The sequence below is a fragment of the Bufo gargarizans genome, chromosome 6, assembly GCF_014858855.1.
Source record: "Bufo gargarizans isolate SCDJY-AF-19 chromosome 6, ASM1485885v1, whole genome shotgun sequence".
Classification (NCBI taxonomy): Eukaryota; Metazoa; Chordata; class Amphibia; order Anura; family Bufonidae; genus Bufo; species Bufo gargarizans.
Window position 1 is genome coordinate 275,921,216 of NC_058085.1, and position 15,656 is coordinate 275,936,871.

Below are 15,656 nucleotides of genomic sequence, written 5' to 3' on the forward strand. Positions count from 1 at the left end.
AAAGGATCCCAAAGAATGTTTAAATATCCTATTATTATGGGGTCCATTAGGCTTCCATTAAGGTTTCAGCATTTTTCATGGCAAGAATTGTGCTGTAGACTATGTTGTTCTTCTCATCAAAAAACACAGGAACCTCTGGTGGAATGTGACTTCCATGTATTACATGGATCATCTGGGGCTTCCAAAGTCAGGGCCTTTGTCAGCAGCTCTCCACTCTGGTTTTTACAGGGGGTCCTGAGAGATATACCTCCTTTCGGACATCCAAATGTCTTAGTAGAGTAGTAGTAGTAAAAGACAAAGCAGAGGTTATGGATCTCAAGACTTGGAGTAAGGGGTGCTTTGGAGGAGTATTCCGGTTATGTTACATTATCCTCACAGGATGGGGGCTATAACTATTAGATCAGTGGGTTTCTTAATGCTAGGATCCCCACCGATCATGAGAATGGAAGTACCATACACCGTGGAGCTCCCAGAATTGAATGGAGAATGAGCCTGCTCTCAGCTGCTCTATTCATTACTATGGGAGTTCAGGACATAGCCAAACACTGTACTCTGTACTTGGCTATCTCTGCAACGCTCATAGAAATTAATGGAGTGGCTGTGCACATGCCCAACTGGCTGCTCTGTTCAATTCTGGAAGCTTTGTTCATTTCAGACAGCTCCACAGCGTATGAGGTAGGACCCCCACCAATCAAATAGCTATCTCTTATCTTGTGGGGATAACGTAACATAACTGGAATACCCCTTAAACTCAAGAGTAGAAATCCCAGAGAGAAGATGCAATATTTCTAAAATTTGACGTTTTAATGTATAATATGAATTATAAGACATTAAAAATGAAAGGAGCCATAATTCAATACTCTGGAAGGTAATACTTACTTTTATTCTTCATGTCAGTAGATGTACAAATAGGATAGACAGACCAATATTCAGTAATATTACCATGCAGATCATTATTGTATCTGGTCTCTGCAATACAAACAGTGACACCATATGAAGTGCAATTAGTCTTATATAATTTTTTATATATTTGTAGCATAAATCTGGGTCACCAATTCAACTTCTACATCTACATTGGATATCCTCACTTAAATAGGTTTTATATATAAGTCCAAAATTCTGTGTTGAATAATCTCTTTTAATAACTTATAGTGGCCAGGGCTCTGCTTTTATGATAAACAGCACCAAATCCCCTAAAAGACAATTAAATAATAAAATTCAGACTGCCTGCAGCTGCCACTAGAGGGAGCTCAGGGCACACAATTTAAACCTTGAACTTAATAATAAAACTGTATACAGTAAGCTCCTCATCTTCCACTAGTGGCAATTTCAGGCAGGTTTAAAAGGAGTTCTCCCATCTGGACATTTATGATATAGATATATATTGTGATACAGTGAGGGGAATGGTCTGGGAAAACAGGTATTTTGCTCCCAGTGTGTGCTGCTGGGCTGATTTGCAGCCAGGTGGGGTCAAATACCGGACTGGATTTTAATTGCTGGTCCCGGGTTTTGGCAGCACCTGGCTGTCCTTAAATAGGCAGCTGGGCTCATCATCAGGATCTCTGTGTTAGGATCTGAGGCTTGGTGGCAGGTTGGAGGGCTGAGACCGATGGGCCGAGGAAACAAGCCCCCCTAAAGCCTGCCGTGGACTGCTGGAGGCAGAACTGACATCAAGGTGACTTGTCTTATATGAACTTTCCAATTTGTGTGAAGTAACACCAAGATGTACTTTCCATTGTGTGTGAAGTAAACACCAAGACTGTAAAGTAACGCATTGTTTTGTGCATTTGCCTTAAGTGTGAATAAACACTGAAGTTTTGCGTTAAGAACTTGTCTTTTGCCTCTGTACTGCGTCTCCCTATCTACCAGAGCAAAACCCCACTATATACTGTATATATATATATATATATATATATATATATATATACACACACATATACACAGTTGTTTTCAAAATAATAGCAGTGAATAAAGCTCAAAATCCTTCTAATAGCTTTTATTTCCATACACACAAATGCATTGGGAACACTACACATTCTATTCCTAATCAAAACATGAAGAAAAATATATCAAATGTGTGTTGTTCCTCTAAAAAAAATTGAATATTGTGCAAAAGTCCATTTATTTCAGTAATGCAAATTCAAAGGAATTACATTAATGCAGCTTAAAATTTGAATTTTGTGAAAAGGTTCAATATTCTAGGCTCAAAGTGTCACACTCTAGTCAGCTAATTAATCCATACCCCCTGAGCAAAGAATATCTCAAAATTGAAATTTGGGTGTTTCATAAGCTATAAGCCGTAATCATCCAAATTATTACAAATAAAGGCTTGAAATATCTCGCTTTGCATGTAATGAGTCTATCTCATATATTAGTTTCACATTTTAAGTTGCATTACAAAAATAAATAAATTTAGCATGATATAAAAAAAAATTCAGTTTCACCTGTATTCTTTACAAACTCAAACATTCACTTTATAAACTGAAAAATGTTTGAAGATTTTGCTTTCCTTTGAATCACTTTACTAATATTTTGTTGTATAACCACTGTTTCTGAGAACTGCTGTATATCTGTGTTGCATGGAGTCAACCAACTTCTGGCCCCTGTGAACAGGTATTCCAGCCCAGGATGATGTGACCCACAAGTTTTCTATTGGATTAAGAAACTAGGCTTGGGCTGGCCACTCCATAATGTCAATCTTGTTGGTCTGGAACCAAGATGTTGCACGTTAACTGGTGTGTTTGGGGTCGTAGTCTTGTTGGAACACCCATTTCAAGGGCATTTCCTCTTCAGCATAAGGCAGCATGACCTCTTCAAGTATTCTGATGTATTCAAACTGATCCATGTACCCTGGTATGCGATAAATAGGCCCAACACCGTAGTATGAGAAAAATCCCCATATCATGATGCTTGCGCCACCATGCTTCACTGTCTTCATAGTGTACTGTGGCTTGAATTCAGTGTTCGGGGGTCGTCTGACAAACTGTCTCCGGCCACTAGACCCAAAAAGTAATCAGTCCACAAAATGTTGCGCCATTTCTCTTTAGGCCAGTCAATGTGTTTTTTGACAAATTGTAACCTCTTCAGCACATGTCTGTTTTTCAACAGTGGGACTTTGCAGGGGCTTCTTGCAGATAGCTTGGCTTCACATAGGCGTCTTCTAATTGTAACAGCACTCACAGGTAACTTTAGACCTTCTTTGATCTTCCTGGAGCTGATTGTTGGCTGAGTCCTTGCCATTTTGGCTATTCTTCTATCCATTCGAATGGTAGTTTTTTGCTTTCTTCCATGTCTTTCAGGTTTTGGTTGCCATTTTAAAGCATTTGAAATCATTTTATCTGAGCAGCCTATCATTTTCTGCACTTCTTTATATGTTTTCCCCTCTCCAATCAACCTTTTAATCAAGGTACGCTGTTCTTCTGAACAATGTCTGTAATGACCCATGTCACTCAGAATTTCAGAGAGAAATGCACTGTAACCAGCATGTACAACATTTGCTGCCTTCCTTCCTTAAAAAAGAGCAATAATTGCCACCTGTTTTTCAAAGAATGTATGACCTCACTAACTGAACTCCGCACTGCTTATTTTGAACATGCCCCTTTCAATTAGTGATTCAATTACACAGAATCAACAGCATGCATGTCATGACTGTTGAGTCTGTTGGATTTCTATTACTCTACTACATCTGCTAGTAAATTATTTGCCATGTAGAAATATCATTTTTACCAAAAACAGTGATTGATCAGGTTAGTGATGTCTGACTGCTATTATTTTGAACACAACTGTGTATATATATATATATATATATATATATATATATATATAGTCCAGAAAATGAACGGCACTCCAGTAGGTCATGAAAAAATAACTACTTTCTTCACCCGTGCGGTACAACGTTTTGGCTCAATACTAGAGCCTTTTTCAAGCTCTTTTCTGGACTATTTATTGGGGTAAGAAGCCTATTCCCTCAAGAACGTCCACCCAACCTTTCACTTTTTGCCAGTGCCTCCATTTTTCTCTGATATATAAATATATATATATACAGACGTGGACAAAATTGTTGGTACCCTTTGGTCAATGAAAGAAAAAGTCACAATGGTCACAGAAATAACTTTAATCTGACAAAAGTAATAATAAATTAAAATTCTATAAATGTTAACCAATGAAAGTCAGACATTGTTTTTCAACCATGCTTCAACAGAATTATGTAAAAAAATAAACTCATGAAACAGGCATGGACAAAAATGATGGTACCCCTAACTTAATATTTTGTTGCGCAACCTTTTGAGGCAATCACTGCAATCAAACGCTTCCTGTAACTGTCAATGAGACATCTGCACCTCTCAGCAGGTATTTTGGCCCACTCCTCATGAGCAAACTGCTCCAGTTGTGTCCGGTTTGAAGGGTGCCTTTTCCAGACTGCATGTTTCAGCTCCTTCCAAAGATGCTCAATAGGATTGAGGTCAGGGCTCATAGAAGGCCACTTTAGAATAGTCCAATTTTTTCCTCTTAGCCATTCTTGGGTGTTTTTAGCGGTGTGTTTTGGGTCATTGTCCTGTTGCAAGACCCATGACCTGCGACTGAGACCAAGCTTTCTGACACTGGCTAGTACATTTCTCTCTAGAATTCCTTGATAGTCTTGAGATTTCATTGTACCCTGCACAGATTCAAGACACCCTGTGCCAGACGCAGCAAAGCAGCCCCAGAACATAACAGAGCCTCCTCCATGTTTCACAGTAGGGACAGTGTTCTTTTCTTGATATGCTTCATTTTTTCGTCTGTGAACATACAGCTGATGTGCCTTGGCAAAAACTTCGATTTTTGTCTCATCTGTCCACAGGACATTCTCCCAGAAGCTTTGTGGCTTGTCAACATGTAGTTTGGCATATTCCAGTCTTGCTTTTTTATGATTCGTTTTCAACAATGGTGTCCTCCTTGGTCGTCTCCCATGTAGTCCACTTTGGCTCAAACAACGACGGATGGTGCGATCTGACACTGATGTTCCTTGAGCATGAAGTTCACCTTGAATCTCTTTAGAAGTCTTTCTAGGCTCTTTTGTTACCATTCGGATTATCCGTCTCTTAGATTTGTCATCAATTTTCCTCCTGCGGCCACGTCCAGGGAGGTTGGCTACAGTCCCATGGATCTTAAACTTATGAATAATATGTGCAACTGTACTCACAGGAACATCTAGTTGCTTGGAGATGGTCTTATAGCCTTTACCTTTAACATGCTTGTCTATAATTTTCTTTCTGATCTCTTGAGACAGCTCTTTCCTTTGCTTCCTCTGGTCCATGTCGAGTGTGGTACACACCATATCACCAAACAACACAGTGATTACCTGGAGCCATATATATAGGCCCAATGGCTGATTACAAGGTTGTAGACACCTGTGATGCTAATTAGTGGACACACCTTGAATTAACATGTCCCTTTGGTCACATTATGTTCTGTGTTTTCTAGGGGTACCATCATTTTTGTCCATGCCTGTTTCATGAGTTTATTTTTTTACATAATTCTGTTGAAGCATGGTTGAAAAACAATGTCTGACTTTCATTGGTTAACATTTATAGAATTTTAATTTATTATTACTTTTGTCAGATTAAAGTTATTTCTGTGACCATTGTGACTTTTTCTTTCATTGACCAAAGGGTACCAACAATTTTGTCCACGTCTGTATATATATATATATATATATATACATAACTCAGCATATAATGGATCTAAAAATCTAAAATTAACATGGTGGACATATTAAAGCTGTTGTGCAGTGTTATGATAGTGATGATGCAAGCCTTCTGTCCTCTTTAAAGGGGTTATCCAAGTTTAAATAACCCCCTCTAGGGTGCCCAACCCTGTGACCCTGCACATACTAACCTACGGTCCCCAATGCTGGATTCCTTCAGGAGCAATCCACGGCAGCGGCTACATCTACCCTGGCAGGGGAGATGCAGCCACTCGCACTCGCATGACCCCCACCAATCTGATATTGAAGAACGACCCTGAGGATAGGTAATTAATATTATGACGCTGCATAACTCCATTAAGACTGGGGTGTTTCACCAAGACCCGATGGCTTAAGTCCCAGATCTCATGGCTTTAGACTCCTTTCAACAGAACTGAGAAAACTATGATAAAGCAAGCATATGTCATACACCAAACCTACCTCTTCATTTTCTTCTTCAAGTTTTCCAGCAGCTGCTGCTGCCTGGGCACCCTTTTTAACCAAGCTCTTAGGTTCAAACTTAGTCAATGCCTTGGACTCAGTCTTCGCTAGAGCTTTGGGTTCAGGTTTTTGAGCAGCAGGTTTGGGTGTGACTTTTGGCTCTGCTTTAGTAGGAGTTGCTTTCTGTCCAAACTTTGGTTCAGTCTTCTGAATAGTTTTGGGCTCATATTTATGGATTATCTTGGTCTCACTCTTGGCTTCTAAAACGTTCACATCCAGCCTGTTTTCTTCGCTGGGTTTAACTTTGAACTCTTTTTTGGGGGGTTCTATAGCAGCCTTTTGTTCTTGGATTTTTTGAGAAGGTAAAATGTCCTTCTTGTCATCTTTCAAATCTGGAGTTATTGACTTGGTTGGTGTTACTGGTGATGGGAATGCTTTTTCCTCATAATCCAGTGGAGGAGTCACTGGGGAGGTCCGTACAGCATAGCTATGATAGCCCTTGTGAAACTCAACATCTGAATCTGATGACTTGTTTCCCAACCGTTCAAGTGGTTTCATCTGGCTTTCAAATTTGCTGGTCACATCTGCAGACATTCTTTGGTTACTTGGCTTGGATGGGCTGTAAGATGGGGAGGCAGCATGACCACGGGTTTGATCCCCATTCCAGTTCCGAGGAGTTAGTAACCTCTCCTTCTGGGAGCTTGTTCTAAGTCTTTTGGCATCTGGTGGAGTTGCAGCCATTGGTGGGGATGGGGTTCGTACTGGGGAGACATCCTGGGAAGTTAGTTGTTTATCTGGAACCTGAGGACTTTCAGAAGGCATTGGTGCAGGTGGCTCTTCATTGGCTGTACTCGCTTGTTCTTTCAGTTCCATGGGTTCCGCATTTTCAATGATTTCCTGCATTAGCTTTCTTTTTATGTACTCTGGCCCTAAAATGAATAAAGCATAGTTATTAGCATATGGCAGTTTGCATGGTATTAGAAAAAAGAAACAGGGACGCTCTTGGTCACAGCCAAGTTGGCTTTAGTATTACAGATCAGTCACATAGGATTTTGCACAATTCAAGCTGATTACAAAGTGTCCCACTACAGAGACACCATAGAGCAGGTGCAAATTATAAGGGAACCCCACATAAAGTGTTCAACTTTCCAGTATGAACAAATAAAGCATTACAAAATTTTCAGGGGGCTGTAATGCATAAAAATGCATAGTGCTCCAGAGAGAGATAGTAACCTTTATAGCTATTCTGGAGAATAATTATTTACTAATGAGTGCTGCTCATACAGTACCCCAGACCTGGGGGTATCTGCAAAGTTTAGTTTGTTAGGTAATGTTTGTAATCGTATGTCATGTACGGGCCTGAGGGTGTAAAATGTGACACATCATCATCAAGGTCACTACCACTCCCATTCTCTGCACTGGCCTCTCAGGGGCTCGCTGTATTCAGACTTGCTATAGGCAGTGCAGATGTTACAGTATCATCTGTGGCATGAAGGACACTAATACTATAAATGACTCTTGGTTTTATGGGTTCTGTCACAGATTTTGCATTGGAGTCCAGGAGATTAAATCTGTTAAACGTAAATGTATAGGCATTTATTAGGTACCACTTGGGACTTTCAGTAAGGTACCTGGCTGGTAGAAGTCTGGAGAGAGCTCTCTTGCCATAGTTCTTGAAATGCTGGATTCGTTGTTAGCTGCTTGTGCTGCCTGCTCAGCTCCATCTGCTTTGGCTTTGGCATGAGCTGTCCTAAGAGAAAAATATAACATCAGTGAGGACGTATTGTATTTATCCCTAATTTTATATTACCATATTTTCTGCGTTATGTTCAGGATAGGAATGAATGAGACAGTGAACATTCTGGCATATCTGGCTATATGGCCATAGGGAGGTATCTAATACATACAGTACAGTTTTACTATCACTGCATTAGGATATGTCCACGCTTTGACGCTTTGCCTATATATATACCATTCATTTACCTTTCATTTACTTGGGTATTGTGTTATGTTTTGATTATTAGTATATTATGATTATTGACCTCCATCATGTACAGTACATTCACCATATAATAGTAGTCTCAACTCAGATGTTTATGGTATATCAACAGGATGCCAAAATCCTTTAAGCGTACTTTTCCACTTGCGGCAGAGGATTCCTGCAGGCAGTTCCGTCACCGGAACTGTCTGCCGGATCCGGCAATCCAGACGCAAACTGATGGCATTTGTCAGACGGATCCGGATGCGGATCTGTCTCACAAATGCATTGAAATACCGGATCAGTCTCTCCAGTCTCATCTGGAAAAACGGATCCGGTATTAATTTATTTTGCAGACCGGAAAGCCGGATCCGTTTTGCCGGAACACTTAATGCTGGATCCGGTACTAATACACTTCAGTGTAAATGAATGCCGGATCCGGTATTCCAGCAAGTGTTCAGTATTTTTGGCCGGAGAGAAAACTGCAGCATTCTGTGGTATTTTCTTCGTCCAAAAAACTTAAGAGGGACTGAACTTATGCATCCTGAACGGAATGCTCTCCAGTCAGAATGCATTAGGATAAAACTGCTTAGTTTTTTTTTTCCGGTATTGAGCCCCTATGACGGAACTCCATACCGGAAAACAAAAACGCTAGTATGAAAGTAGCCTAATAGATATGGCTATCAGCTTTGGAACCTGCATTTGGAGTAAATGTGAGGTGTGAAACCAGTGCAGCACAGTGAGCTTGAGTGTTTCCAGAAAACCAATCCACCTCCAGCAGCTTGGATGCAAAAACAAGGAGGACGGCTACATATTTGTATATTTGTAATGTCTATCCCTTGTGCTTTTCCTGTGTCTTTCCATTTTTATTCTTTGTTTTGTATGAAGAAAAAAAAACAAAAACAAAAAAAACCAAGGAGGACAATTTGAGGCAGGATAGGGCAAGGGGACCATCATGAGACCAAATGATACATTATATAACTAAATGCCTTATCACATGATTCCTCTTGGGTCAATGCCAGAAGCATTGAGCTCCATATTACCTGACTTCACCTGTTTCTGAGGAGTCATTTGACCCTTTTTGCCACTGCTAAATGACTGTGTAGTGGAGAATGTATGGCCAGATGTTTCTTAGCCTACTGAATGCCACCCAGAAGGTGATTCATTGTGCTCTTTGTTCCACATTATTATGGCACCTGTGCAACCCTAATGTAACAGGACACATCCTGGTGACAGTTTAAATTTTAAGGTACATGTTAAAGGGGTTGGCCCATCTGGGACATTGATGGTATATCACTAGCATATGCGGACAGGGGGCCTGGAAAAAAAAAAAACTAAAAGTGGACATACTTTGTAGTTGGGTCCAAACTGACAGAAGCCTTGGCCAACACAGATAGGAAGGGCCAGTGATACCATACTGTGGTACATTATACCACCCCAGCGGAGCCAAATACCACAGTGCATCACAAAATACTGCCCCAGCAGCACAAAATACCTCCCCAAAGACTGCCCCCTGTGGTGGCCAGCACCAGCGACCCTTATCTGTCCTCCTACTCCACTTGCCTTAGGATGGCAATACAGGTGAATTCAGGAGTCAGGAGGGGAGAATCAGATCATGACTTACCATGACTGGCGGCCGAGATGAGAGCTCAGGCGGACCCCTGGGCATCGGCCCACCAAAGGATTTCCCTGCAGAGTCTATGGCCAGTCCACCATTGGGTGGGGTTCCATCTTTCTGACCTGCTCCTATGTCATGGGCAGGGTCCCCGAAGTGAATAGAGAGCAGGCTGGCATGCGCAGCCACCCTCCATTCACTGCTGTGGGGGTTCTGAAAATGCCACCTCAGCTAGTTCCAGCAGTCCCATAGCTATGAATGGAAAGGTGTCTGCATTTGTGCTGTGCACTCTCCATTTACTGCCATGAAACTTCCCCTCTGGCTCAACTATTTTCGGAAGTCCCATAGCAATGAATAATGATCACGCCGCACAAGCGCTGTATGCTCTCCTTCCTTTTGGTGGCCCCTTTATGGAGATACCAGCAGGTCTCAGAAGTGGTACCCGCACCTACCTGACACTGATGGCATATTCTAACCAGTTTAAGTTCAGTGTCATCAGCAGGTCAGTGTTGGTGACCACTGAAAAAAAAAAGGAGACCACATCAGCCATGATTAATTGAATACAGAACATCTCAAAGTCCAGTACTTCAGCCATCCAGAGCATGTTAGACTAATGTCATTTCACTGCACTTGTGTTCTATAACTATCCGGCTGATTTTGCTACACTGCTGTAATTGGATCTTGAAAAAAAAAAAATATATATATTAAGACATCTAACCCCGCAACATGAACAGATGGAACAAGGCTCCAGTGACATATATATTCAGTATATAAATACATTGCTGCTCTTATTGGGAACAACTGCTTATAATAGAGGCCCGGAAAGAGTTTTATGAGATCTTCTAAATGCTTACTATAATATAAAGCACATTAAACTGAAAGGGCCAGTGTTAGGGATCCAGCTATAAAATAAATCAACTGATTCAAGCAGCTTTAGCATTAAAAGGTTATTTATTTCAACCTTCTCCAAAATTGATTATGGTCATAAAAGACATTCAAAGGGCCGAGCTGCAGTACCAGAGCCTGCTTTTGGAGACGAGTTGAAGATTCTCAAGTGTCTTCAAGAGCTATAAGCCTTGGTCAGTAATGTTACTTTAAGCCATGCATAGACTTTGGTAGATCTCATGAAGGTGTTATTCTCTCTACTGGACTCCATGTCATTGTGTTGGGTAGGTTCCTGTTATCATGGTAAAACCTGGGTCCAGCAGTGGTTTGGTGGGCCAGTCTGCCTATAAGACTGTTTCAGTTCAGTTTAACTTTACTGATTGGATGCAAGTGTACTGAAATTAAAAGGATTGTCCCCTTAAAAATATTCGACAGTTTTCAAACCAGCACCTGGATCTGAATTTTTTAGTAATTGCATGTACGAAAAGATTTTGGATAGCCACTGAGTTATTCAATAAAAGGTATCTGTCTAGCGCCGCCTCCTTTTTTATCTTTCATTTTTTTCATTTCTTTGTCCTGCTCGCTGAGATGGCCGCACATGTCCCTGCCTTCTCAGTTGTGATACGGAGAGAGCTGCAGAAGAATGAGCACGCCCCCTGAGATGCAGCAGAGAAGACACGCCCCCTGATATGCAGCAGAGAAGACACGCCCCCTGAGCTGACAGCCTGATATAAATCTAGCAGAGCAATGGATGGGGGAGATCTCTGGATCCATGTGAGATACAGGGCTGGTTCTGGCTTTGTTAGAAATACATTGTCGTGTACTATATGATGTCAGATTTTCATATTTTACATTAGTCCTTTTAAAGGGATAATCCAGTTCCAAAATTGTTTTTAAATACCTTATTAGAAACAGAGGGGAAAACACTTGACCTTTAAGGTACCGGAACAAAGGTGCAGGTGAACGTGCAGAATATCCACACAAATTTCCATCCAGATTTCTGTGGGTTTTTGGTGTGGATTTGACGCTTTTTTACCGTAGATCTCATAATTGACTTCAATCCGCAAAGTGTACATGAGAATTTTTTAATCTGATACACTTTACTGGTAATTTACTACATTGCGGAAAAAAATATTCTGTGCGTCTATGCTGTATAACAGCTACCAGCGCCTTACTGCTACAAATACTGCTTACTCTATATATAGCTAGCATTGGTATATATAGCCTGATCCATCTGCTACAACAGTTCAGGGTCACGAAAGGCTGCCGATATTACATATAATTGGACAATCAAATGTAACTCAACCTCTGTGAATGACTATAGCATATAGATATCTATCTATCTATATATATATATATATATATATACACGCACATATAGGACATTGTTCCCAATCAATTGCCCCACACCATGTGCTTTTTCATACTACCATCATCACCAAGAAAAGTCAATGCTTGTTCGGTTCCTTCACTTAGAGATGCCAATATTAAAGGGCATCTGTCAGCAGGTTTGTACCTATGACCCTGGCTGACCTGTTACATGTTTTCTTGGCAGCTGAAGGCATCTGTGCTGGTCTCATGTTCTGTGCTGAGAAAAAGTATGTTTTATGCTAATGGACCTCTAGAAGCAACGGGGACGTTGCCATTACTCCTAGAGGCCCTACTCTCTCTGCAACAGCTGTGCCCTCTGTACTTTGATAGATGAGGCCTGGCAAAATCACCTTTTCACTGCCTAGCTCTATCAATCATAGTGGAAGGGGCAGCCTTTGCAGAGAGATCTGAGCCTCTATGTGTAGCGGCAACGCCCTCGTTGCTCCTAGAGGCTCATTTGCACATATTAAAACTTAATTTTTCTCAGCAATGCAGGTACATATGAACATGGGACCAACACAGATGTCTTCAGCTGCCAAGTGCACATGTAACAGGTCAGCCAGTTTCATAGGTACTGACAGATGCCCTTTAACATTGTATTAGCCAATTTCAGGGGTGCACCTATCCTTTCTGCTGCCTGAGGCGAAAACTGAAACGGCGCCCCCCCCCCCCCCATACCAATTTCTAACCTGACCCTTTTGCCACAATGAAATCACTCATTGCCCATGGCCCTTCCATTGCCCCTCTCTTGCCCCTACCTGGTGCTGCCTGAGGCGATCGCTTCACCTGACTTCATTGGTGGTGAACCCCTGGGCAATTTCAACTATGAAGGATACAAGGTTGTACTGCAAGTTTTTTAATCACAGGTGAACATGTCCATCAGAAGATCCAGCAGGTGGCCCAAGCTCCGAAATAATCATACGCCACAGCAGCAGAAAAAAATAGTTGGAGCTTTGACACCAGTTACTAGGGTTTATCTCCAATGCTTTAAGCTGGCCCACAAGGACTGAAATCCTAGGATCAACTAAAACCACCCAGTATTATTTAGCAATCTCAGGTGGTTTTCTTTTGGAAATGAATTGCCATACTCTGTGGGAACCATATAGCAATATTATTATGTGAGGAAATATTATTTATAGACTGCATAGTATTTAGGACTATCTGGTAGTATTATCTTTGTACATGGCTGCATTGTGTGGGTTCTATTTGGCAGCATTGTCTTGGCACCATATGGTAGTATTCTACAAAGCAGAGTGTCCCATTTTAAATGTCACAAGTGCAGGTTAGGAAACCCTTTTTTCACTCCACCAGCACCTAATGAGCACCCATATAGGGGACCTAGCTGAGTGAAGGATGATACAGATATTATCGAAAGCATCACATTTCTGCAGGAATATTTATTTACGTCAATGGATTATCATAGAGGTTGAGTGAAGCTCAGAAAAGTGACCTGGCAGTGATGACTTAGACATTCTTAAAATGCTGAAACCTAACCCAACTCCTGAAATAACTAATAGCTTGTGTCATTCATGAACACTGTAACAGTAATGATCCATCTCTGTATATATATATATATATATATAAATAATATATATATATATATATATATATATATTGGGATTTGCTCTGGTAGACAGGTTAGGGGGCGCAGTATAGACGCAAGGAACCAGGTTGTAAATCAAACTTCAGTGTTTTATTCACACTTAGCAAAACATAACAGTCTTGGTGCTTGTTCACACACAGCAAAACAAAACAATGTTCACCTGGAATCCTAGGTGTCAGTTCACACCCGGATGAATGCTCAGCCACAGAAAAGTTCACTGGCAGGCTTCCAGGCGGCCTGCACGCCTGTTTGCAGTCTTCAGCCTTCAGCACAGAGGACTCCACAGCTTCACTGTCAGATGGAGGTAGATCCACACCACCTGATAGTGCTGACTGCTTTATAAGCCTGCCAAGACCTGGCCTGGAACGTGGGGAGTAGCCACCCACCCAGCACTTTTGACTACTCCCAGTAAAAGCTGTCGTAGATCAGCTTTACAGTCATACTAAACAGCTGAAGTGTCAGACTGCAATCTGCAATAATGACACTTGAGAAAAACCGTCTCTTACCTCACCGAGGCCAGGAGCCTCGGTGACACATACCGACCATCAATGACGGCCCCTTGTTCCTTTCTAAAATATATATAGATATATATAAATATATACATCTATTTCTTGTTCCTTAACCTTTTATTCCCATAAGGTATGTAACTCTCACAATTTGATTTTAGGATGCTTTTAAAAAATATCCCATTTTGTGACTGTATTTTTTATTTTAGAGGACTTTGTCCCAGTTAGTTAGGCCTATGGCCTCTCTTAGTTGGCTAAATATAGCTTTTTTGAAGTTTGGTATTTTTGTTCCTCCCTGAAGAAACACTCTTTTGAATGACAATTGGAAGGTTATTACTTTACGGTCACTATTTCACAGGTGTCCCCCAACCGGTACATCTGTTCTATCAGGTCTATTGGTTTATACTAAGTCCAGCATGGTCGTCCCTCTAGTCGGGTCCTGAACCAGTTGGGAAAGGTATTTGTCTTTGGTTACTGCCAAGAACATGTTACCTTTATGAGAGCTACAGCTTTTAGTTTCCCAGCCTCTATCTGGGTAGTTGAAGTTCTCCATAATAATAACCTCATTTTGATTTGCCATCTCGTCTATTTCGTTTAGTAGTAGATTTTCTGTGGACTCTGGTATATTAGGTGGTTTATAATAAACTCCTATTAGTATTTTATTATTGTTTTTTTCCTCCATGTATTTCTACCAACAGTGACTCAACATGTTCATGTCCCTCACTTATATCTTCCCGAAATGTGGGCTTTAGACAGGACTTTACATAAAGGCAGACCCCTCCCCATCTCCAATTTTGGTCAGTGATTTCCATCAGTGAGGAGCCAAAACCAGGATTGGAGCCACCGCAATGGAAGCATTTGCTCCTGCTCTGTGTTTAGAGCCACACTTGGTTTTGGCTCACAATCACCGATGGATATCACTGACCGAACACTGACTGTGTGAATGAGGCATAACCTTGTGAATTAACCTCCCAGTCATAGCTATCATCCAGCCGTGTCTCAGTTATTCCCACTATATCATAGTCCTCCACACACATCACTAATTCCAGTTCACCAGTTTTATTAGTCAGGCCTCTGGCATTAGTAAACATACAATTAGGAGGTTTATGTATATTTTTTACCCTACACCTTTCCTTCTGAACTGTTCTAGTCCCTCCTTCCATTCCTCCCCCTGTTCCATTACCTCGCCCCAGGTCTCTATCTGCACTATCTTCCCCTCCTATAATGTAATTACCCTCCCCCCAGTCCCTAGTTTAAACACTCCTCCAACCTTCTAGCCATCTTCTCCCCCAAACAGCTGCCCCTTCCCAATTGAGGTGTAGCCCGTCCCTACGATAGAGCCAGGAAGTCGGCCCAGTTCTCCAGGAACCCCAACCCCCCCCCCTTCCTACACCAGTTCTTGAGCCACTTGTTAACCTCCTTAATCTCCTACTGCCTTTCTTGTGTGGTACAGGTAGTATTTCGGAAAACACTAAAGTTGAGGTCCTCGTAAATATGAAATAACCTGATAAAATAGTAATTCCTTAATGACA

General features: G+C 41.3%; 1 protein-coding gene across 1 annotated transcript in view; it reads right to left on the reverse strand.

Annotated features, from left to right (window-relative positions):
* Window positions 1-15,656, reverse strand: part of JPH2 (junctophilin 2) — a 100,579-nt gene that overhangs the window by 2,663 nt on the left and 82,260 nt on the right. The window contains exons 3-5 of the mRNA XM_044297358.1: window positions 7,798-7,916; window positions 6,167-7,095; window positions 880-969 (exon numbers count right to left, since the gene is read on the reverse strand). Coding sequence (XP_044153293.1) covers window positions 889-969; window positions 6,167-7,095; window positions 7,798-7,916 — 1,129 coding nt within the window. The 3' untranslated portion in view covers window positions 880-888. The remainder of the gene's footprint in view (window positions 1-879; window positions 970-6,166; window positions 7,096-7,797; window positions 7,917-15,656) is intronic.